General features: G+C 47.7%; 1 protein-coding gene across 6 annotated transcripts in view; it reads right to left on the bottom strand.

The window, feature by feature from the left end:
• The window catches only part of LOC119172276 (uncharacterized), a 229,066-nt gene that overhangs the window by 37,697 nt on the left and 165,936 nt on the right, over positions 1-25,433 (bottom strand). For 2 of the 6 annotated variants that reach the window (XM_075884397.1, XM_075884396.1), the window contains exons 4-8: positions 21,651-21,755; positions 19,783-19,866; positions 11,155-18,240; positions 187-9,246; positions 25-105 (exon numbers count right to left, since the gene is read on the bottom strand). In XM_075884397.1, coding sequence (XP_075740512.1) covers positions 25-105; positions 187-9,246; positions 11,155-18,240; positions 19,783-19,866; positions 21,651-21,755 — 16,416 coding nt within the window. The remainder of the gene's footprint in view (positions 1-24; positions 106-186; positions 9,247-11,154; positions 18,241-19,782; positions 19,867-21,650; positions 21,756-25,433) is intronic. The other 4 variants (XM_075884398.1, XM_075884399.1, XM_075884401.1 and 1 more) reach the window with 4 other exon arrangements.

The raw sequence follows: 25,433 nt of genomic DNA on the forward strand, positions 1-25,433 counted from the left end.
TTCGCAAGAACACTGAAAGCTTACCTCTGCCAATGAGTTGGGCATTCTGGTCTCCGATAATTTCTGGGTAATGCGATGCGTGCAGGGGATCCACACGACTTGCAGCTAAAATAACGTCACATTTAGTTATAGTGTCTGCGAAATCATGGTGAAGTAGAGAAAACGTTTGTAGGTCATCTAACTTACCTACGGTCTCGGTGACGATCCGTGAATTCGTCTCCAGGACAGTCGTGTACAGAGTCTGATCCCCCAAAGTGTACGGGACCGTGAACGTAGTTGTGGTGAAGTACGTCAACATCACAGTCTGGGAAGGTTCAATCAAATCATGGTCGTCCACGCCATACGTCGGTGATGCGGTAAGGGTTACTGGTGTCGATGCAGTGATGACTACTTCTCTGTAGCTTGTCTGCAATCCGAATATGACGGGAACTGATGTCGTCGTCATAAAGGTTTCATATATGACAGAAGGAGTCGCTCGAATCAGGTCCGTAGGCTTGAGCCTCTTGCTCACTTTCACAGTGAATGGGTTCTTCGTGGGCCTGGCCACACCAGCGGCATTCGTTCTGGTCACAACGTAAAACCGAGGCTTCGTGGTAATTTCGAAGCGAGATGGTCTTACAAATCTTGTGTTCAAAGAATTTGTTCTCGCCAACTTATCTCCCGGAACGGGTCTTCGAAGCGTAACTTTAAGCCTCTTTTTGCCCCTGTGCACCTCTTGGTCTTCCGGCGTCGTTAAGGGGAAGATCGCCGATGACAGTAAAGGCTCATCACCTGTCACATAAGAACTCGGGTTTGGCGAAGTAATGAAGAAAGAACTCAAAGGTTCGTACACATGACTTGACGATAATTCTGGTGGGGCAATGGAAGTTTTCGAATCATCTACGTGTTTCACTACAGGCTTAATGCGAACCCTTACACCAGGAGCAGCCTGAAACACACCAGACTTTAAGCCACCCACTGGCTTCACACGTGTAGTGACAATTCTCACCTTGGCTCTTAGTGCATTCGTTGATTCATCCACCGGAAACAGAATTACAGGTGTCGCATGAATGTTGCTTGATGGTTGAATGTCAGCACTGGCAATGGCATAAGATGGCTGCAGAGCATCAGCGAGGAGAGACGACCTTTCTTGGTTAGATATGAAGTCGATCTTGTTGTCCACAGCGTCTGTCGCAAAGCTCGGGAAATATGATGCAGTCGGAGCAACATTCTCGTGAAGTTGCCCTATATCAGCGTCGAGAATTTGGTCAAATTTAATGACAGTTCGCATACCCAAATTTACCTCAGTTCTCGTTCCCTCCAAGTTTCGCGAGCCAAGGTGGACAGTCGTTACGTCAAGACCAAGTGGCAAGAGGCCATTCCTGATCTTTGTCTGCGTTATTGGGGGCCTGAAAGGACTGTTATCTAAAGCAACACTCGATGATATCTCTGATCTTACAGAATTCTTCGTTTCAGTGCCGTCAAAAAGCGTGTAATAATACGTGTAAAGAGTGTAGATAGTCCTCGGTGCAGTGAAAAGATCAGTTAATTGCACAATACTTGTCTCGTCTCCTGGAGGTGCATTATGATGAGGGGATTGTGGCTCCTGTATGCTTCCAAGAACCGGGGATTCTGTCTTGAATGTAGCCTCTGCCTGTGCTGTTGGCGTCGGGTGTATCTCCTTATAGATATCGCTGTTGAAGATCTGTAGACGAGACTCCAGGTTAACAATTGTTGTGGCCGCTCCTTTTGTTCTTGATCCTAGGTTAACAGTGGAAACACCATCAGGTGCCGTCGTGAAGCCACCATGGTTCTGAATTACGTTCACTATGTCAGAGTTCAGTGTCTCTGTCGCGACTGAAGAAAGAACAGCTTCCCGGCTGTTGTAAACGGTGTCTGTTCCGTGAAGGAACGTTGTCAAATACGTGAAGGTAGTGTAATATGTAAGCGGCACAGTAGCTCCGATCTCTAGCGACATGCTGGGGCTGACACTTTCTTGCGCTGGTGCGAACACATGACTCGAAACGAGAGGAGGTGCAACAACATTTTGGTTCAGAAGCTCGTTCGGGTTATTTGCGTTGTTTATTGGACCACGCGCCTGTAGGCTGTTTATTGATGGCCTCCTGTTCAAAACAACCTTTCGCCTTTGCCCGCCTTTTCCTTCACCAGGTTTCTTTACGCGAATTATTCTTCTGAATTGATGTGAAGCAGGTGTTGTTTCTTCCACCAGATCCGCAGAATTTTCGTTATTCTGTGAAATTGACACCGCCGAATGAGAGTCGAACGTCGGTTCGGTCGACACGGGAGGCAAAGCGGGCGGTGCTTCAGGGAATCTTGAAACAGGAGGAAAGAACTGATCTGATGCTGGAGCAAAATACTGCTGCGACACGGGGGCAAATAGTTCTTGCGACACAGGGGCAAAATACTCTTGAGAGGCGGGCCCGAAATATTCGAGCGACTGTTGTGATGAGCCCAGAATTCTGTTGTAATCTATTGAGTCGGCCGACACAAAAACGTGCGTTGGTTCTACATTAATAGAGCTAAGCTGAACAGCGGGTGTAGAAACAATAGGCCGTGTTTTACGCACGAGAGACGTCTTCCTCTCTCCATGGTGGTTTGAATTGGTTGGCCGAATCCTCCTGAAGACTGTTCGGCGTGAGTTTCGAATCGGCGACTCAGGCGCCGGCGGTGGTGGTGGAGGAGGAGGAAGTGGGGACTCTGGCGCTACATTGTTGAATTCGTGAGCAGGAGGTGAAAGGGGAGCTTGTTCGGCTGTAGGAACAAAATTCTGCACTGGATCGAGTTGTGCAAAACGGTCTTGTTGTTCCGGCACTCGTGGTGAATACGGGTCAGCTTGGGCAAACTGCTGCGGCACGGGGGGCGAGTACTGATAGGGGACGTTGGGACTGAAACCTGGGAATGATTGCTGATTGACACCCGTAGAAAAGTGACCGTAAGGGATGCCATGCCCTAATCCAGCCTGCTGCGTTACCTCAGCAGGAACTCTCAGCACATCTTGAGGTTGCTGATGCTGGGGCTGTGGGACGACTGGTACTACATTTTGGTGGGGGCCAAAGTGGTTAAATCCCCCATCGTCTTGGTTGAAAGGGGTGTCCACCTGGGGCCGGTAGTCCTCAAATCTGGTCGGTGCACCTGCCGGGGAGAACGTCCGAGTTACCGTAACGCGACGAACTTTCTTTGAACCGTCACCAAGGGATCCTTCACCATGAGGGGCAGGTCTAAGAACCTTGATCCTTCTCACTCTGCCTTGGGGGAGTGCAGAGGTTTCCAGTCCCGAAAGAGTAACCGCATCCGCCGTGATTTCGTGATTAGGTGGAGATTCCAAAGGGTCAGTAAGAGTAGCCACAACCTCCGGTGCCGAGAAGGAGTATCCACCACCCACAAAGGAAGATGACAGGAAATTGTCCAAAGAAGGAGAGGGAAGAATATGAGAGGAAAGAGCAGGCAGAGGGGTTTCGAGAAGATTACCTGGACTGTAGGCTTGCTGGTCATCACCAAAATGAAAAGCCGAGCTTGGTTCTTGAATCGGGTTCAAGTCTACCGGATCTTGGACAACATGAGGAGGTCTTCTACGAATAAATCCGCCATGAGGACCTCTGAATTCATTTGGCGACGAGCCATCCAGGATCGCTCTGTTTCTATGTACAGGTCTTCGAAACACTCGCCCACGGCGGATTCCGGTACGGACGGCGCCTTCAGCGGGATCGTCAAGAACTGTGCTGGCACTGTGAAAACCAGGCCGGGGGTCCCCACTGTTGTCCACAAGAGGCTCGGGTGTTGAGAGATGCAGAGGCTGCACTCGCGTAGCACGAACCCGACTTCTTCCACGTATGCGCGTGAAATCCGCCGCTTGTCTCACACCTTCATCTTCGGTTTCTTCGAACTGCTGTAACTTTCGAGAGATGTACTTTCCACCGATACCATACTTGTCATCCTCGGGACTAACATCGGGTGCAGCCGTTGGCTTCTTTTCGGCTTTCCACTTCTTCGCAGAGACACCTTTGGTTGGCTTAGGCAGCACCGGGATGTCGGTAGCGGGTTGCTCGTAAACCTCGGTGATTGGTCCCATGGATATGGTCGTCACTGCGTCAGTGTCCGCAACGCTGTCAGAAGCTGCGATGTGTGGGCTTCGAGACTGTGCCAAGGACCAGGAAGATGCACTGCCTAACGAGGGTTCGATTCCGGAGCTGAAAAGTGCTACCTCTTCAGGACGTTCACCACCTGGCACTTCATCCTGTCTGGACCCGTCGACAGCAACTCCTATGAACGCTGTGGAAGCCAAAGTGGCAAATTCAGAAGCCTTGTCGGGAACGCTTCTCGCTACTTTAGTGTGAAAGAAATGCTGAGGCTGCTGATAAAATGGAACAGTGACAGTAGTAACTACAGGAATCACGTCCCCCTGGTCCCCAGTGACATACAAAGTCAGCATTGTTGTTATTTGAGGTACCGCAAAATATGGCTGCGGTATAAAAGGTGCTGCTGTGGGAATTTGGGGAACAGGGACGGACGCCGTCTTCGTCACTGTTGATTCAGAAAATTTTGTTGTAGTGACGGTGCTAAGAACCGTTCTTCCACGAAGAACAATGGGCAACACTGTCGAAGTCACAATTGTTTCCGTTGTTACATACGAAGAAGTCAGTAGGCTAAAATCTTGGTTAGGAATCTGCTGGTAAAAAGGGACTGGAAAGCCAGGAGGGTTTGTGGCTGGTGTAGTTGGTATAACCTCTGGGGTTATGGTACTGTACAGGGTTGTGAGTTGGGTTAAGACTGTCGTCTCGGTTATTGTGTCAGTACGGGTGCTAAACCCTACCTTTATTGGAAGAAGCCTAAACTGCTGCAAATCGCTGGTCGTAATTAGCACTTCTGTGAATGTCGTGTAAGGACCATTCGCATCGCTTTTGGAATTGAGAATAGTCTTTGTCCGTCCCGACTCATCAACAGTCGTCGAGTACAAAGTAGGCTGAATTACGCTGGATGCTAGAGCTGTAGTCGTCAAAGTCGCGTATGAGGTCTTGAAGCCATGGTATATAGGGAGAGTTTTTACGGTCGTTATGACAGAAGTGACGGTTATGGGAGGTTTTGTCGACAGCCGGCCAGTTGATGTTAACGATGTTCTACGCGCCCTGGGGTTGTAAGAAGAGCGTCTCCTGTTTCCTCGCAGTCTAGCGAAGGGCAAATTGGGTGACTCCTCGTCATCCTTTACGGTGTTGAACGACGATTTCAAATTAGGTGCCCTGGCTCGGTTCTGGTTACGGCGGCCTTTGGCTACTGGATTTTGTCGCCCACGGTTTCTAGCGTTTGACTGCGTGTCTTCATTAGAATTTTCTTCCTCCGTGTGCTGCTGTGGTCTTCCTAACGGCCTTGCTCCTACATTGACTCTGCCTCGAACAACACTCTGTGGACCCCTTGACGTTGGTTTAGGACGACCACGGCCACGGGGATTTCGCTCAGCTGTATAGTCATCATCCTCTTCGTAATCAGAATACTCTTCCTCGGATTTTACCCTACTCGGGTTTATTCCGTAAGTCTTGTCTACTGCGGACGGTCTCGTTCTTGTAAAAGGTGCCCTTACATGAGATTTCCCAGCTAGTGGTCTCGCTGAACCTCGGCGGCGCCCCAAGTGCAATTGCGGAGTAGCTGCCGAGCTGTGCACAGCCTCTTCTGCTTCGATCTCTTCGTCCTCAGGTTTTAAGGGGCGTCGGCTGTTTAATCTCTGTCTTCCATGCGGTCTTCTTAACTGAAGAGTGAAGGCTGGCTTGTTGACTACCCTTGATGGTGGAGCGTAGGAAACGCGGTCTCTTCTGAAAGGTCTTATGTTCACGCCTGAAGCAGGTGAAGCCTGCTTGGTATCTTCATTTCTGTTTGCCTGAGACTTTGACCGTGCTGTAACTTGCTCGTAGTCGTCGTCATGATATAGGTCGTATTCTTCGTCTTCTACCTGGTGCTTGAGTTGGTGCGTCGTCTGTGGTTGGCGAGGACCTCTGGTGTATCCCGCCCGTGTGGGTCGATGTCTCTTAGACGAGCGGGGTTCAGGTGTTTGAAGCTGTTTCTCTTCATATTCATTGTAATCTTCATCTTCTTCGTCGAGGAACTCATTTTTACCATAATCTTCAGGTTCCTCCTCCTCATCTCTTAAGTCACCAGGCTGGCGATGGTTGGGTCTCTTAACACCATTAGGACGCCTCCTGGTAGGAAATATTGGTCTTATTCGTGTAGTGACTGTCTCCTGGGTTTCAGTAGATGACTTCTCCAGAATTTCATTTGTGTGACTCGATTCGGTCGACACACTGGTCTCTAGAAATATCTCAGTTTCTATTGACCTGCTGTCAGGTATATGTGTTATTGCAGGGGTCGACTCGGTGACTTTGACCTTCGCTTGGTCTGTGCTTATTGAAGAAAGTAGGACAACTTCATCTATAGTTGGAAAGATAGTTTTATCATCAAGCGAAGAGTCAATGCGTATCGCCGTAGTAAGGCCGATTTCCTCGAGTATATTGTCGGTCGTCGTGTCTAGTTCCACAATATTTACGCTATTCTTGGACGATGACGAAATCGGCAAATGCAACGTGCTTATTGTTTCAATGCTGACTGGTGCACTCAACGTACTGGTGAGTTCCTTAGAAGTTTCGGTTATCTGAAACACGTTGGGTGACTGTAGTGTAATTATGGAAGATTCTGGCGCGATAAATGTCGTCAGCTCCCAACTAGAACTTGACAGAGACGGCGATATAAAACTCCAGCTAGATTGCTCAGTCAGCGTGCGCGGCAGCGTGCTTGAAGAAACGAGGGCAGATAAAGAGCTATAGAAGCTTGAGAGCAGGTTCACAGGTTCTGACTTGCTCGTAGACTGGGCGTATTTTGTTGTACTAGTTCTTGCCAGGTGGGCGTAAAAGCCGTTTATGAAGGTTCCATAAATATCCGTGGTATATTTGGTCACATACCCATCATGAACATCAGATCGCACAGATCGCGATACAAGGCCAGTTTTTAGTGTTTCTGATGCTGAAGATGACGCTGTGGTTCGGGGTATCACGCTTGATGTACTCCTGGCAACGTGGGCATAAAACCCGTTAATATGAGTCCCGTACACATTAGTGGTGTGGAGGGTCGTAGCACCATTGCGGATTTCTGTGCTGACTTCACTTGATATCAGAGTTTCCGTGTTCTCTATCACTGCTGGTGCCTGCGTCGCCTTCACTAAAGCGGGCTTCAAGATACTGGATGTCTTTCGTGCAATATGAGCATAGAAACCGTTGATGTAGGTGCCATGTATCTCTGTCGTATGAACAGTCGTCTTGCCGCTCTGTACTTCTGTGCTCACAATTGACGAAACCAATCCAGTTTTCTGGCTCTCCGTTTTGGCTGCTTCCTTGTAGGTCTCTGTAGGCGTTACGATTCGACGCGTAGATCTTCCGAACTGGGCGTAGGCGTCGCCAATGTAAGTCCCGTAGACCTCAGATATGTGCAGTGTGGTTGAAGCGCCATGAACTTCACTGCTGAACACGCTTGACGAAAGTAGCCCTGTCTTCTGTAGGAATGGTTGTGTTGCCGCCTTTGTGCTGGTAGGCTTTATGGTCTCTGTGCGTGTAGAAGTCTTCGCTAACTGTGCGTACAAGTTACCTACGCTGGTTCCGTATATTTCCGTTGTATAGTACGTAACGACATCTCCATGCGTGACGCTTTGAACCGTTGATGAAACGATGCCTGTTGGCTTGGTGGCTGTGATTGGCTTGACTGCGTCAGTTTTGCTAGCTGCAGTTTTTGTTAGAACACGAGACGTTGTGCGTGCCACTTGCGCGTAAAGGTCACCGACAAATGTACCGTAAATGTTAGTCACCACTTCCGTTGACGTCCCCCCGTTGACAACTACGTTCGTTCGCGCAGAGAGAAGTCCTGTCGTGTAGCTCTTTGTCTTCGTCTGTTGCGAGGGCACACTTGTTCGCGTGGGTATCTGGCTGACAGGCGTCTGTACAAAAACGCTTTTGGACGGTTTGAGTATCTCCGACGCTGTGGATGCTATGTGGGCATAGAATCCGTTCACGAACGTGCCATAGACATGTGTTTTCCAAACGGTCGTCGTCGCGTCGTGGATTTCTGTGTTGACTAGCGAGGAGATGAGGCCCGTTTTGTACTCTTGGCTCTTCGTAATACTAGACACTGACTTAGAGGCTTGAGCTTTGATCACAGTAGACGTCGTCTGAGCGACATGGGCGTACATGCCTCGAATGTACGTTCCATAAATATTCGTCGTATAGGCAGTGGTGGTGCTGTCGTGAATGACCGTGTTCGCTATAGAAGATATTAGACCAGTCGGGCGCGTTGGTGCAGGAGATCCAGGAGACGTAGACAGCTCTTGCCTCGACGCAACGTGCGAGGAGCTGTGCTGATTCTGTTCGGAGAACACTCGCACAGCCGTGGAGACTACTTGAGCGTAGGCGCCATTAATGAAAGTACCATAGACTTCCGTAGCATATACAGTTGTCGCTCCATTCCGCACTGCTCTTGCTTCCGCTGACTGAATGAGACCTACGGGATGGTCCTTGGCTTTGTCGGCAGAACTTCGTTCGTTGCCTGCAGAACGTGGCACAAGTCCAGGCTTATGTCTGTTAGCTGACGCTTCTTCATCGTCCGTAACGACAAACTGGTAAGGTACGGAAAACTCGTTTTCTTTGCTACTCAGGGAAAGCAGCTTCCTGGCTTGAGGCCTCCGATTGAGGTTAAGAGTGGTGGTGTCTTCGCTAACCACGGTATTGGCTTCTCCTTTTTCTACGTCTCGACTGCGCTTGCGCGGGGGAACCTCGTTCGTCGTTCTCGTGGGCAGAACAACGTCAGTGAACACGTTAGTTATGACTTCAAGTCGCGTTGATACACTCGGCTTGCCGTCACTGAGGACAGTGGTGAAGTGCGAGAAGGTTGTGTAGAACGTCAGCGGTGAAGGCGTTGCGATAAATGACGGCTCCAGTCTGGCAGTTCGGCGCAGCCCCTCGTAATCTTTCTCATTGCGCCTGGCCTCCCTGTAGTATACGGATGGTTTCAGATAGACAGCCGGTTCTGAGACAACTTGCTGCGGATGTGTCTGCTGATGCTGGTAAAGTTGTGTGTCAGACAAGGAGACCGAAGAGGCCGATGGCTTTGGCAGAAACCGCTGCGGTGGCAGCCTCGAGCCTTTTAGTGAGTTTGCGTTATGGCGCAAGTGCGCAAAAGAAGTCGATGTGCCGTCCCTTAAGGGGCTTCTTGGGAACCTACCTGAAAAATCATGACAACCTCGCGTCAAAGGAGCTTCGAAGCGCGCACTTACGGCTTCTTTATATAGTCAAACTCAGGCGTTTCCTCCCCGAGAAGCAGGAAAAAAAACTAGAAAAAGAAGGCCGGGGAAGCGGAAGCGTGCAGCTGCATAAGCAACATGCGTATTCGAACGCACTTCTATATTAATGAGTAAAGATGATGTTCTAAGGTAATCGTCAGTATGAGTAGTTAGTCGAGATTTCTATACGTACGTAACTTGTTACTTAACTTCATATAGTAGTATCGGTATGCTACGCAAAAGACAAGGTGTCAAGAGCTGCTATGAGAGTTATTCCTAACAATAAGGATTATATAATGTTTTGTTAAAGGGAGTAACACATTGTAGGAAACAAGCGACAGCTACTAAACGTTTCTGTACGTACCATTTCTAAGTTATATCATGTTACACTACTACAATACGACACTAAAGCGGCAATGGGAACTCAAGCAGGGTGCAAGCGTATTTGCATGCCGCAAGCATGCCAGCAGCTGAAATACGCAGCGCACACAAGCCGTTCACTTTCAGTTAGAGCAAGCCAATTAGCAACGTTGATTGGCAAAGAGGCTTGGGCCAGGCGGGATCTGCAAGCCGTGCGCGGTAGGCAAGCGCGCTGCAAGCAGAACTGCCGAGGCACGAGCTATTTGGAAGAGGCCTCCCTGAGAGCAATGTTTTTTTTTTTTCTATCGCAATATAGTTGCGTATCCGAGTCTCAATTCTGTCATGCCATTTGGTTTTAGTTTGAAAGAGTTTAGTTGTGTGCACGCTGGCTTTAATTGAAAGCTGACGCCCGTCAGAGAGAGAGAGCGGGCGAAAAAAGGAGAGAAACGCGCGAGGGAGGAGGGGTAGAGGGTAAAAGGATGGGGAGAGGTTTTTGTCGGCATGGTCGCAGCGTTAGCGACCTCTGGTTGGCTGTCTATACTGACATCTTGGGGTCTTCGTCGTCTATCTTGACAACGACGAACGAGGGGACGTCCTTCATAGCGTTGCGCCAGCGACACATTTCGTGGAGAGTTCCCGCGCAAGCGTCGATCCGTCGAGTTCTCTGACCGACTCCAAAGGAACGTTCCCGCAGACTGCTGCTCGTCGAGGGGCCCGCTCAAACACGTTGCTGGTTGCCGTTAGAAGGGTCCATTGTTTGAAAGGAACGTCCGAGCTTGTTTCCGCCGAATTCGGCAGAAAGGAGACGGAAATGTAGGGAAGGGGCGCTCGACGCTCACTCCGCTTTTTTCTGTGCAGATACCGTACAACCGTGTTTTTTTCTCGCTCATCTGTCTCTCTCCCTTTTGTTATGCATGTTTTTGTCGTGCTGTATTTTTGTCTGCTAACCTGGTTGTTGTTAGGGGGTCATTGGTTGTGCGACAGTGTCCCATTGTTCTTCGTTGGAGGCATGTACAGCCTTCGGCTTACTCTCTCCTTACGGACGTAAAGCTTACGGCGACTGTCGTCACCCATGAGCAAGTGAATAACGCCTGCTGGGCTTGCCCGCTAGAGAGACTAATCCAAATGTCAGCATGCACAATATTACGCGCTTAGGATTGAAAACGCACACATGGGTTACAAGCGTAAACATTCAAAGACACTAGGAAACAAGAAATATATTACAGACCAGTAACACTCCGAACCGGTTAGCATTAGTAATACACACTAAAGCGTCAAAGAGAGGCCTCCCCAAAAAAGTAACCAAACGGGCGATCACGACACGCCGCACCGCTAGGCACAACAAACACGTCACAAAACGCCAGAAGTTCTAGGTGCTGCGTGCGATTAGCAAGCTAAAAGAGGAAGCGGCTGAGCGGGGTTCTCCAAAGGGGGGGGGTTTAGTGTTTTAGTAGATTAAGTGAAAGGGAGCGTAAAATAATTGTGTTTACCATGACTCAGCATCTTTCTGCCGGGCCGAGCTTGGGGAGCATTTACGTCATCGGAGAGCCCTCTTTGGGCTCGGTGTCGAGGCACTTCGAACATATCACCGCGTCCACCAACCAGTTCGTACTCGGCTTGCGCCAGCCCTGAATCAGATATGGCGAATGGTAATCGCGTTGCCGGAGACGACCGTCGACGTCTGGAAGGCACTATTTTCTGGAAAACGGGCAGTTGTTCTTGTATGCGCTCTTGCACGTTGTCTAGCCTGGACTGAGTCTGGCCTTGTTGGAGATCCTGCTTGCTCGGCTCGGGTGCGACAGGTGCCCTAGTTGGTAGCACGATGCCGGATACAATGTCAGTGTACGTCTCGTACCGAGTCTGGACCACTGGACGTCCGCCTTCGAGGAGTGTTGTAAAGTGGGTATACGTGGTATAGTAAGTCGTGGGAGTTGGCTGGATGTGCGGTCCCGGTGCCGGCGTGTGCGTTATTGCTGCAGTTTGATGATGCACACCACCACCATGCGAGCGGCCTTCTATGTATCCCGCTGGACAGGTGTTGCACAGGGCACCAAATACAGTGTTCGTCACTGTCTCCTTTCGTGTATTCACTATGGCACTTCCATCAACATATCGTGTTGTGAAATATGTGTACGTAGTGTGGTAGGTTCTGTATGGTCCTGTGTCAGCTGGCCTGATTCTCGCCCCTACGTCTTGCGTCGCGTATTCGGTAAGTGTAACGGTTGCAACATTTGTGACCGTCTCGTACCGGGTATCGACGACCGGTCGGCCTTCTAAATAGTGGGTGGTGTAGAAAGTGTAGGTAGTGTAAGCTGTGTGGTGAGGCGCATAGCCAGACGCTGTCGAGTAGAGAGGCTTGTATACTTGCGTAGGTCTAATTCTTGCCTGCTCGGTTACCGTAACAGTCACGTAGTCAGTTTTTGTCTCGTAGCGTGTCTCGACACTCGGTCGGCCGTGAATGAGCCTTGTGGTGAAGTAAGTGTAAGTTGTGTACACCGTATCTCTGATCGGAGTGGGTTGTATGATGACAGGTTGATACACTTCGGTCGGTTGAATAGCGCGACCTGCAACTCCATCATCTCTTGTTCGTGTAACGTAGTTCGTTAACGTCTCGTATCGCGTGGATACCGTTGGACTTCCATGAACAACCTTGGTAGTAAAATAGGTGTAGGTTGTGTAAAATGTATCAATCGCTGTGGCCGGTCGGTGGGGCACGATTGGTTGAACAATAGTCGGTCTGGTTCGTTGGTGAATTGGCTCTTCAGTGACGGTGACCGTGACGTAATTTGTGACCGTATCATAGCGTGTAGATGTCACCGGTTGACCCGCGACAAGCACAGTTGTGTAGTATGTATGAGTAGTGTATTGTGGTTGCTGCCTGCAGTGAACACAGCCTGGAACAGCGACCACTTGAGAAGGCCTGTGCTCGTAGACTGTTTGCCCAGGTGTCACGGTGACGTAGTTTGTAAGCGTTACGTAGCGCGTCGATGTAACTGGCCGTCCCTGAAAGAACTCCGTGATATAGTCTGTATGAGTGACATATACAGTCTTTATGTCGGATCGGCACCGGATGCATCCCGTGACTCCTTGATGGGAAGGATAAACACGGACAGGTTCGGTACGATGGATCTGGTCATGGAATATTGTTCTCGTAGGTGCAATGCGCTGGGTGGGATAGTGAACAGATGAAATTACCTGCTGGTTGCTGGCAACAGATGTGCGTCCGTCTGGCTTTAGATACGTAGTGAAATATGTGAAAGTTGTGTAATATGTGACCGGAGTTGCGTATGTTTCGTCTCCTCTTGCCTCTGCTACCGCGAGGTCCTTCGGTTCTGTGTTCCTCTTGTTCCTAACTACAATCAAAGGTGCGCCCAAGGCGCTACTGATGTGCGCTCCCGGTGGTGGTGGAAGCCTTGTTCGACTTCTCAGGATCGGTGTTCTCAGTCTAAACTTAAATGGCCTGTTCTGGAATGTTGACGATGCCTTCTGAAAGCTTGAATCAAGTTTTAGTGTCACTGACGGGCTTGGCACCTCAGTGGCGCTTTCTTGAACAGGAGAATGCAGTACTATAGATTCGGCTTCACTGCTAACTCTGTCGGAGATTTCATCCGTTGTTACAGAGCTTGATACCTGTGCAGATTCAGTCGATTCAATTGGAGACTGTGAATCTGTGTGGTCAACCTGAAATCCTGCTGGAAGATTCGCTGCTGTGGGACCCACGACGTTAGAAACAACTTCCGTCCTGCTCGACAGCACTGTGCTTCCTTCCGTGTAGAACGTTGTGTAGTAGGTGTACGTGGTGTAGTGAGTCACTGGCACATTGCGAAGAAGCTCTCGTAGATCGATGCCTTCAGGAAGCGAGCTAAGCAGAGGAGGCGTCTCTTCGGTCATTGACACGTGTGTCGGCTGTACTTCGGGAGACACAGTCGTAGGCGAAACGTTAGAGATTATGTCATGTGGCGTCATGGTCACGTAGTTCGTTAAAATTTCTTCCCTGCTGGATACGGTCGGCTTTCCATCTGTTTCAAACGTAGTGAAGTATGTATACGTAGTATAATATGTGCGAACGACGGTGCTGCTTTCAAGATTCCTCTCCGTCTCTTCGAGGTGAGGAGTCTCTGACGGCTGTGATATCATGCTCGTAGCCGTTTCTTCGTGACTCGATATTACCGGTGTTCCATCTTCGTAGAACGTTGTATAGTAGGTGTAGGTTGTGAACATGGTGGCAATGCCTGCCGTTGGAGTAGCTTGAATGGCACTGTCAACGGTTCCGTCTGAAATGTCTTTCGAAGAATGGCCAAGAGTTTTCGTTATGGCTGAGGTTTTCGATATAAAGGAAACACGAGGAGTCCCATCTCGGAACACTGTCACCGGGGATAATATTGTTGTGTAAGTGGTTATAATCGATGGCTCCGGCGTAGACTGGTGCACCACTGTTTTCGGATACTTCGTAACTATGTTGGTTTTGACACTTTCACGGCTTTTCACAGACTTGGTGCCTCCTCTGTTAACGGTAGTGAAATATGTGTACGTGGTGTAGTAAGTGGACACAACAGGCGTTGTGATGAGTTCACTTGTACTTGGTTCAGAAATTGTCTTGATCTTGGACACAACTTGCGTTCGATTTCGGATTGTTGTGCTTCCTCCACGCACGAACGTCGTGTAATACGTGTAAGTCGTATAAATTGTCGACAAATGGTCCATCTTTGTTGGTTCTATCACCTCACTCGTCCGTGCTGTCATTTTTGTATCGCTTCCTCGTACTGTATTCGATACAATCTCTTCCCGGCTAGTGACGGTTGATGTCCCATCCCTGAGAAGTGTCGTGAAATACGTATATGTGGTGTAATATGTCGTGACTGGAACGATAGACGTTGGCGAAATGTTCTTTAAGCTGTCATGAGTTGGGTCTATGGAACCACTGGAAGAGCCATAAACAACGTTTGAAACTGTTTCCAAGCTGCTAGTCACACTGGAAGTACCATCCTTGAAGAGCGTTGTCAGATAAGTGTAAGTCGTGAAGTATGTTGTGCGTGCCGCGTCTAAAGGTGGAGTCGCTATTGATGAGCTTGTAGCATCATCTTTGGAGATTTCACTTGCCTTCTCTGCGTGGTAGTCTGCCGGCTCGGTACGTGAAGCAATATCGTAGAGTGGAGATGTTTCTAGATAAACTTGGGTCGCTGTTGGTGAAATTATTTCGCTATCCACATTCTCCTCAGAGGGAGCCAATAGGTCTGACATAGTTTTTTCACTGACAGAGACAAGAGTTGATCCGTCAAATGTATAGGTGCTTTGGTAAGTATAAGTGGTCATCATTGTCGCCGCCTGTGAGGGATCTAATGGGAGCATTGATTTCTCGGGTGCTATAGTGTCGAATCCATGTTTCCGGGCATCTTCATACTCCTCCTTGTTTTCAAACACCTGAGATGTTGTGACTTCTCTACTGGACACAATGCTATCAGATATCGTCGTGTAGTAAGTGAATGTAGAGTAGTGTGTGATAGGATATGATGTATGTGTCGTCACTTCCTGATCTGCCGGTGCCACGGTGTCGATAATTCTTCCTTGTAGCGTAGACTGCGTTTCATCGTTTCCAAGCTGAGAAGGTAGATCCTGACCGGGCAGAACGAAGCCATCTGTCAGGAGTCTAACTTCATCAGTGTGCACAAGATCGTCTTCAAACTCTTTTGCGGGGTCAGCTCCTGGCAAAATAAATCCCATGGTGATGATTTTTGGCTTGTCTTCTTCTGGACTCGAAGAAGTTGTTGGCTGCTGGTCATAATCGTACTCCTTCGCACTATCTTGCAATCCAGGCAAGATAAAGCCGTCTGTCAAAACTGCTACGTTAGATGTTGACGAGGATGTCGTTTGAGATGGCTTTATTGACGGAACTAATGTTGAAAGGTGCAAGCCATCTGATAGTTCAACGACTGAAGGCTGCTCTTGCCCAGGGAGGGCTGTTTCATAGCTTTCTTCAATAACCCGTGACTGGTTGATAAGTGGAACAGCAAAATTAGAAGTGATACTGTATACGTCCAAGGAATCGTGAGATATTTCACCACTATCTACTTGAGGCGTCTCCTCTGTAATGGGTGGGGGCATCTGAGTGCCTTCTTCTAGATCCTGTTCGGTGACTGGTTGATCAGATACTCCCTCGATCTGGATGTCACTAGGAAGCACAAGACCAGGAGGGGCTGGAGGTGGTGCTTTTGGCGTCGTAACTTCTTTCAACATTTCTGTCTTAGCCTGGGTGTAAAATATGCTCGATGTGCTTTGAATGACGTGCGCGTATCTACCGCCGATCACCGTGCCAATAATAAGTGTGGTCCATTCCGTAGTCATGTCACCATTGATATCTGTGCCTGTTATAGAGCTCACTAAACCGGTCTTGTATGTTTTCTTTCTTTTAGGCTTGGGTGTGGATATAATTGGGCGAGTTGGTGTTACAGGATACCTTTGTGTTTTTGACCCTTCGATCATAGATACCATAACCGTCTCTGAGGGCTCAGCAGAACTACCGAGTGCCGGTGGCGTGAATGTTGGCGACGACACATCTTCATTCTTAGAAGCGGGAAATAAGAACGAAGACAAGAAGTTTGGTGTCGCTAAATCATCAGGCCTAAAACTTGAAGAAGTAACTAGGTTTTCCTGCAAGTGACTATCATAAAAATAGTCTTCTGGGTTTTCTGAATTGTCGATATTTATTCTAGCACCGGAAGAGTGGAGATCTTCCTCAAAATTAGCGTCATCATGTTTTGGCAGCCGAGATTTGACTAGCATCGGGATTGTTGACGTGTACATAGTACTGAGAATTTCTACTCCACCCTTAAATGTGGATGTTAACATTGACAACTTCGACACGAACTCTCTTGTTTCCGTGCCATACACAGACTTCCTTGGCGTTGCTGACGACGAAGTTGTCTGCTCATTTCGCGTAGGAATGTTGAATGGGTTGTATATGTCTTCATCATGTGGACGTCTGGTCTTTCCGAAGTCGAAAGATGTACCTGTCGCCGCTGGTTGAAATACAACTTCCGTTCCAGATATTGTCGTCGTGAAGTCTAAAAAGCCAAATAACGTCACTCTGTTCTTTTTTGTCGATGTACTCTGCTCACTATTATGACCGCTTAAAGCGTCCGTTGCAAATATGTCACCAACATCGTCGGCGTACTCATCATGGTGGGAACCAACCGTTTTGGTCGGTCTAATGTCTTTCACAGGTGAAGGTGTCAGTAGTTCGGGCCTAAAACCCGCAATATTGATGTTGTTGAGGGGGTGTCTCATTCTAACCATAACCACAGGCTCTTCTTCTCGTGCTGGTGGAGTGTCGTAATCATGGTCGACGTCTTCCAGAAACTCGTCTGCTGTTCTAGATGCGTCCGAGACTGGAGATGTTGTGTAAAGCCCTAGATGTTGAGGCAGAAAAAATTTGTCCGTTATTATAGTCGCCCCATCCATAGGAGCGATTCTCCTTCCTGTCGCCGTTGGCTCAAACTTTTTCCCATGTCTGTATAGTGTTGGTGTGGGCTTTTTGTGTGTTTGTGAACTGATTTTTTCTCGTCGACTCTTAGACGGCATAGAGCTCAATGTTACATGCATTGTGCTAGCTGTTGTCATGTGAGATCTTGTGATACCTTCGATGGTTATGGGCTCAGAACCTTCGATCAGCATTCCGGTCATAGATTCACCACCTTGTGCACTACCCGATCCAAAAATGAGGTAGTCAGAACGCGGTGCCTCTGTTGGCGAAATGGTGGATACAGTCTGAGAAGGCAGAAGCACGCCAATCTTGTGGGAAATGTCCAGGACTACACCTTTCTGGTTGCCTGATCGAATGTCGAACTCCGCTGATCTCGTGGCCTCTTGCGGAAGCGAAGGCGTGGCGTCGACCGGTAGCTGTCTGTTTCCAAAGAAGAACATGTACGTCTTCGCATTGTGATCCTCAGTGTTGACGTAGGTACCGGTAAATACCTTGTACGTCACTTGTTCGGATCCTGTTGCCTGAACGAGAAGGCCTTCCGTACCCGTGACTGTTATGACTGGCACCTCACTGTCTTTTTCATCACTAAGCTCAGATATCTGACCACTCTTGATGTTGAGGCCTACTACAGTGGTGGATTTGCTGCCCGGCAGTGCACTAAGCAAGGACCCTTGCGTAGTTTTGGTTGGCTTAACGCCCGTCGTAACGGTCGAGGACAGCTCATTGACGGCCGTTTGAAAGACCTTTCCAGAACTCAAAGAGCCGAAGCTCTGTACGCCGTGTGTGGTCTGTGGCCGCTGTCTCGCGCCTTCTTGCTGGGCTGAGTATTCTACTTCGTTGAGGGACGGCGCAAGCTCGAGTACGGTGGAATGGGTGGACAAGATCTGACTGTACGTGCCCTCGACGTACTCTCGTCGTATTTCGGTCGTGTGCAGTGTTGTTTGTTCAGCGTTGACTTCGGTGCGGGTGAGAGTGGCCAGGGCGCCCGTGGGCTCGATCAGAGCCACGCTCACTTCCGCAGCTTCTGCCTGGTGGTCCAGTCCCACGGTGTATGTCATTAGGCCCGAATGCCGCGCCCTTCTCCTCCGTTCAGAGTCTGGCCAGATAAACAGCACAGCACTAGTCAGTGCCCGTGACCTTTGTTGCCGCTACAGTGTAGCACATAAGTGGCGCGTTGATAACAATGATATCATTTTATGCGATAATTCACTAACGTGCGGTTACACAAAAAATCAGAAACTTGTCACCACCACGAAATAGTCTTGTATAGTGACAGCCTCAGTAGAGTTAACACGGCGGCAAGAAAGATCACATCGGAAAACTTCAAGCGCTGTGCGGTTGTAGCGATTGCCTTTCGCCGTGCTCACACGACGACTACTTACACACTCATACTTCGTAGCCATAAAACAACAAGCGGGACAAACGTTGTTGTAGTCTATTATATATGCTACCAGGCGTAAAAGCGATAAAAACTACACTTTTTTTCTGGCGCTGAGGAATGCATCGCCACACCTGACATGTCACTAAACTTGGCTCTCAAGCTCCCCAAACTGCCCGTACTACTAGGGCCAGTATATGCACTATTTTTTTCGTTAACACGACCATTTTTTCGACAATCTTATCGCTACCGTAATCAAAGAGTTTTCGCAGTGTCCATACTGTTTAGTTCCGTTGGTTTTACCTAGATAGTGTGGTAAAAGCATCAGTCATACTTCTTCTAATTAGCTTTGGCAAATAAAACTCTTTTATAGCTGATTCATGGCAGTTTTAGCGGGCAGTATTTCATATACTTGTTTTTTTATTGGTGTCAGTTAATATTCAGACTGAAGAGATCATCTGGTGTGCTCTGCACACATATTTGTCTCTGAGGACGTCTTCAACACTGCAGAACTACCTCGGAGCTTATCGATGAAAGTCATACATGAATCGTTTGGGGTTTGGGGCGAAATTGTTGAAGGCGTGTGAATCGGGGCAGCCACTGGGTTAATATCAGGAACGCACACACTGTAATGATGGTAGTGTTATGGTGGTTAATTCTGGGAACTATGGTTCAGTGGCCACGGATGTGAACAGGGTCAAAACGGCGTACAGGGCACACATGCCGGGTGTTTTTGTTTTGGGGGTAATCGGGTGAAATTTTCGTTATTTCGATCAAGTCGTGGCTTATTGTTCTGTTCCCACTACCACGCACACCGCAGCAACCCTCAAGCGTTTCCCGCCAATGCAGAGCCAATAGTAGAGGAGGAAAGTTGAACGACAAAGTTGCGTTTTTGTATTGACCAGGCATTCCTGAAAAAAAAAGTTTCCGATCCAAGTTCCCACTTTTGTTGTTAACGTGCATCTTTGCCGAAACCACGTGGCAACAGCTTCGCAGTGCTTTATCAACAAACACGTCGCTTATGCGTTTAAGCATGTCGTCAGAGACTCATTGGTATATTACCGACTTACCACCTAGTACAGAAATACGTTGTCATTTTTCTTCCTCCTCTCCTATTTCTTGATTATGTCTCACAAGGGCTCCCTTTCTTTTCACTGTAAGCGTTCTCTACGACCCCCTTTTCCAGTTCTTCCATGCTAAGACGCCTACAATTGTGACACTGCAACATAAAAGCGGCATTTATGAAGCTGTAACACGTACCTGAACGCCGACGCCGCTCAACAGCCATGAGGTCTTGCAAGGAGCTGTCGCTGGGACACTTGTAAGCCTTGCCTTTCTCTTTGTCTGCCAACCAGAACGGCGAAATGTCGGACTGTCACTATGCACCCTCGTCCTAAGTTTCTTTCCGCTTTCACATAGCGCCGATATGCAAATTCCATAACTTTAAACATAAGCTAGTCCACAGGCAGGAACCAGGAATACACGCTGGTTGGTATCCTAAAATCACGTACCCAGCCGCACAAGCGAGATGCCCGTTAAGCACTGGTGAATAAGAGGATTACGTTGTTCGTCTTTTTGTTAACTACTTAAGTAACAAGCGTGCACCCGTGTAATGAGTCCAGTGGCTGTAATAAACGCGTAATGAATTCTTAGGCCCTAACACGCTTTATACTTAACAAAAGTTGACTTAAATACGAGACTGCACGTGAAAGTTCCCGCTAGTCAGTGCATGCTGAGTGACGTGATTGCTATAAGGAACATGCGAACATATAGTTTATGGTAAATAAAGGAACCACTGTCCCATGGCTCTCATATGTGACCTATTCAAGGGCTGATTTAGCTGACCTACGAGCTTAAGTACTGATTTTCTTTCTATCTATCTATCTATCTATCTATCTATCTATCTATCTATCTATCTATCTATCTATCTATCTATCTATCTATCTATCTATCTATCTATCTATCTATCTATCTATCTATCTATCTATCTATCTATCTATCTATCTATCTATCTATCTATCTATCTATCTATCTATCGATCTTATGCACATCTTCACCGCTATCTAGTGCTACTTCCTCAGATAAATCAGATGCCGATGCATGTGAGAAATACAGATTTACTTTCCTTGATATAGGCATTCCCCGAGAATTTTCATATTGGTAAAGAAATCATGAAAGCTAGGAGAAAGGATACCATTAGCAACTTTACTTATTCAATGAGCAAAGTGGATTGTTTGCTAACAACAGTTCCTTTGCTAACAACACGTACTCATAATTGTTTGTATAATGTCACAAGCCATTTAAAGTTAACGTTTGACTCCATTTGCATGTATGAAATTACGGAGAACTGGTATTCTTGAATGTAAACAATAGCCCTCTTGTACTCGTCTTTTAGGTAATCTATTGCAGCCTTTTGTAATTTGGACTTCATCCATAAGCGTTCACAGTTGAAGATAAACTGATCAATTGTTAATAATCTTTCAATATTGCCACCCTACATTTCTTTTCTGGCTTTTAGCTGTCTCTTTCGATAAACCATCCAAACTATAGGTCCGTAAAGGCATGGAATCTCCAGTACCAACCACCCGTGATCAAGAACACAAGGGTGCATCCTTCTGTGATGAACAGCTCCTCTTTCGATTAATAAATGCCAGCCAGCCGGCTCACAATCTTGAAAAGTGCAACGTCGAGCAAATGCTGGTAGTCACATAACAGGTAGTTGCGTCAGGTTACGACGCTGTAAAGAGTTGCTTGAGACATAATGATATAGCGCACAAAGAGACTATGGAAGTCGAAGAAAATAAAACGATGAGTGCTGAAAAAAGTCTTTTGGCATAACGATAATATTCTATATATATCTGAAAACTTTCACAAAGCACGCTTTCTCGACACCAGAGTCCATTTTCGTATATGTCTAGAAAGTTTTTTTATTATAACAAAAACCATCAGTTTTGGACTCATCCTATTTGTCTCTTTGTCTGGTGTGCCGTCGTTTGTAGAACTGTTTATTATGTTTCAACTCAGCCAGCATGAACCGGCCTTACTCCCTGCCCCCTGAGTTCTAAGAAGAGTGGTTTTCCAGGTTCGAAATAGCCACATAAATCTTAGCAGCTTCCTCGCGGACTTACCTTCATCGGAGCCGTCCAAGCAGTCCCTGACGCCATCACCAACTCGTTCGACGCTGATGCAGCGAGGGAAGCCGCATCGACACCGGTGTTCGTTCTTTTGGCAAACTGCAGAAGAAGAAGCGAGAACGATAAGCCTATAGCTTTTTTTTTTTCATTGACGAGAATACCATGATGCACATTGGAGTTTCATACGTGAATTATCATGGCGGAAGACAACGCAATAGCTTGATCAAAATAGGAAACTGCCCAACTCTTGAATTCCCGCATGTTTACTAACGAATTATACTTGTTAAATTCAGTGACGCCACGATCGACAGAATCTTTACAGATGTGCGTATTACGTTGCGGTGCGCCTTCGTGTCATGCACAGCGCACTTTTTGTGAGCGGATTACGTGGCGTATTCTTTACAGCATACAATTCGGTCTTATTCAAGTTCTTATGGGAGATTTCTCCCGCCGATAATAAGCTATGGTAATAAGTCAAGTAGTGAATACACAGTGGAAGTTTTTTACTGTTCATGCAAAATTTTTTGCATGATCGATTTTAACATAAGTGAACTGCGGCTCGTAGTCAACGTGCGACTTCGAACCTAGCAGCGTAACCAGCATGTATTACGGTGATGAAGATCCGCATAGATTATTCGAAGTAAAAGATGTTATGCATATCAATGTACTTGACTACGTTCACAAGCTGTTGAACAAAACAACATAGAGCTTATATCCTGATCTCGCTCTAGAATATGTATCTAGAAACTATGTGCACTACGCGTATTGGCTCGAATGATCACGGCTTTCAATAAAGTGCCTAATGGTTTCATTCAATTTTAGTCGTACTTGACCAAAACAAAAATAGAACAACTCTGTGAAAACATCTATGCCCATTCAGAACACAATGAATTGTTCTTATAGTCCCAGGCGCAGCCAGAAATATTTCTCGGAATGGGGGGGGGGGGGCACCTTTTTTTATTTTGGGCTCTGTATGCCATGGCGAGAAAACGTCACAGAGGTAAAGGGCCGGGGCCCAGTGTGCCACCCCCTGCCAACGTGCTACTGCTTGTACTGTGCGTTGTGTTTGTGTGTGTGTTCATACCAAGCGAAACAGTACCGCAGTTATAAACCCTAAGCATTGTATATTCACGGAAAGTATTTCATCAATCACTTCTTAAGGTCCTTGGTTTAATCCCGGGTTTTCGGCACCAATCGTGTTGAGAAAGAGAAAAGAGCGACACCCGTCTTGCCCTGGTTGAGTACTTCTTTCTCTTAGTGGCCCCGAGCAGCCCCACTTCGCTTATTCGCAGCGTGGCGTTTCCCTCCAACGTTTTCCCGCGATAGATTCAACAGAGATTTTTGAGCTTCCAAGACAATGCATGTGTTTTCTTCGGAATATTACTTGTTCGATTTCTATGTACCCAGCCCTAATATGCACCCTCAAGACAGGCCACCATCGGAAGAAGTAACAAAATATCTTGACGATATGAGTGCACTCTACTAAACGGAATAAATTAGGGGACCCTAAAACTTCGCCTTTAGGTATTGAACTCGACAGCGATTCTCTGTTTTAGTGCGTGCTTCAAGCACTTAGTGCATGAGACCATTCCGAACTTGCTATACACCCACTATGTGGCTTTAAATAAACAGGTACAATAGCCTGTGTGTCTTTTGTAGTGAGTTAGCAGGCTTTAAACCACAATGATAACCACATGCTCTGACGCCCGATTGCAATGGGCCTTTGAACCACTTAATATTACTGCAATTTTTTTGTGTTGTATTGTGAAGCATTTATACAGTATATGCAGCCGTTCTTAAAGCATGTGTCACTTTCACTGTATTTTCAAGTAGAGAAGTTATTTTCAATGTCTTTACAAGCACATGCGTGGCCCTGCTGCAGAACATTTGCTCGCCACGCAGACGACTCAGGTTTGCTCCCCATTTAGAACGAGGTTGTTTTTATTGTTGTATTTTATCTTCATCGTTCTCGATTTTTTGGTCACGCAGAAAATTTTTCTCTCACAACCAACGGCGTTGACACCGCAATTTGTGAGAAACGAGCCCTTCGACGCTATCGCGTTAAAAGAAAAGCAACAGCCCGAACAAAGCCCGACAGTCAGCTACACTCGATTGATTGATACGTCGGGTTTAACGTTCCAAAACAACCATATGATTATGAGAGACGCCGTAGTGGAGGGCTGCGGAAATTTCAACCACCTGGGGTTCTTCAACGTGCACCCAAATCTGAGCACACGGGCCTACAACATTTCCACCTCCGGAAATGCAGCCGCCACAGCCGGGATTTGAACCCGCGACCTGCGGGTCAGCAGCCGAGTACCTAAGTCACTAGACCACCATGGCGGGGCAGTCAGCTACACTCATCAACGACAGTAAAGTGCGTGCATATAACAACATTGGCAAAAACAAACAAAGCGAGTAAAACGCTAGCGTATGGAACGTGCCTTCATTTCGGCCCACTTCCCGAGCGTATCAGCAGAGCGTCTCGGAGAGCGAGGAGCAAAACGTACGCCACGTGCATAAAGTTACTTTCGTGACAGCTAATTGATCCATCTCCGCACCGCACGGGCTCGACAGCGGCCGCAGCCAACAACAGAGGCAACGTGTTTCTTTTCTTTCTTTATTTCTTTCTGTTCCGCATACCGTGACCCGAAAGAACGCGAAACTGGCGACAGAAAGTGACACACGAGAGACACAATTCACGAACTCGTACAGCCAGAGAAGGAGAAAGACCTGTTTCGTAACGGCGCCCGCGTAGCATTTCTTTTGTCTTCCCACGGGAATGAACGTTGCGCGGACGCAGGTACTGGCACGCACAGACGCACCGAAGACGCGCGGCAAGAAAATGAGTAGCACGACGCAGTTGCTCTTTGTTGGAAGGCATCTGAGATGGCGTGGGAGAGAGAGGGTGAAAATGGGGAGAGGGGGTTGACACGATGTCGACAGATTTGCTTTCCATTGTACCGATCCGGCTCTTTTTTTCTTTTAGCTCGTCGTTTCTTCTTTTCTGCGCCGCTCTTCTTTCCAGGTCATCCAATTACTGAGATTCCTTCTCGTGACTACGTGGCATTGTCGTGTCACGTGCGTGCCCGCGCACGCGACGCTTTGGGAAGCGTAAGGTAAAGAAGTGAAAAGACGCGGCTCGCTTAGTCCGAAACATTTAGCGAAGAAAGGGAGGGAAGGGGGGGTTGTTCTTAAGCGATTAAGAAGGGTCCGCTCGCAGAGCGAATGAATGCTGCTGCAGTTACATCGTGACTCATGAGTCTAACCCGTCTATTTCTTTCTCTCTTTCCCTCTTTTTTTCTCTCTCCCCGTTTCCATGCACCGTATTATTTATCATGCGTTTTCTCCCTCCTGCAGATGATGAAGCGCGTAATACTGTGAATCGTGCAATCGGAACAAGTGTTCGAAAGGCCGACCGAGGCAGTAATGAAAATTGCAAGAAAACATAATTCAAGAGAAAGAGAGCGAATGATTTAGCGTCGTGTTCCTTCTGCGAGCTTGCCTCTGCTAAAAGGAGGAAGAGATTTCGGGTCGGAGGATCCGGCTGAAAACGCGGAAGGTTGAAAGAAAAAGAAGGATATGAGCGTGCACGAAAAATGAAAAAAAAAAACGAATACGTCTTTTTGTGTGTGCGTGTGTGTGTGTGTGTGTGTGTGTGTGTGTGTGTGTGTGTGTGTGTGTGGTTTTTCCGCATAGAACACGGCCGAACGGCGTGCATGAGAGGACCTCAAGAAGGCGGTACAGCCCCGGCAAGAAGCGGCAAGCGAGGAATCT

This window comes from Rhipicephalus microplus, unplaced genomic scaffold (genome assembly GCF_043290135.1).
Source record: "Rhipicephalus microplus isolate Deutch F79 unplaced genomic scaffold, USDA_Rmic scaffold_32, whole genome shotgun sequence".
NCBI lineage: Eukaryota > Metazoa > Arthropoda > Arachnida > Ixodida > Ixodidae > Rhipicephalus > Rhipicephalus microplus.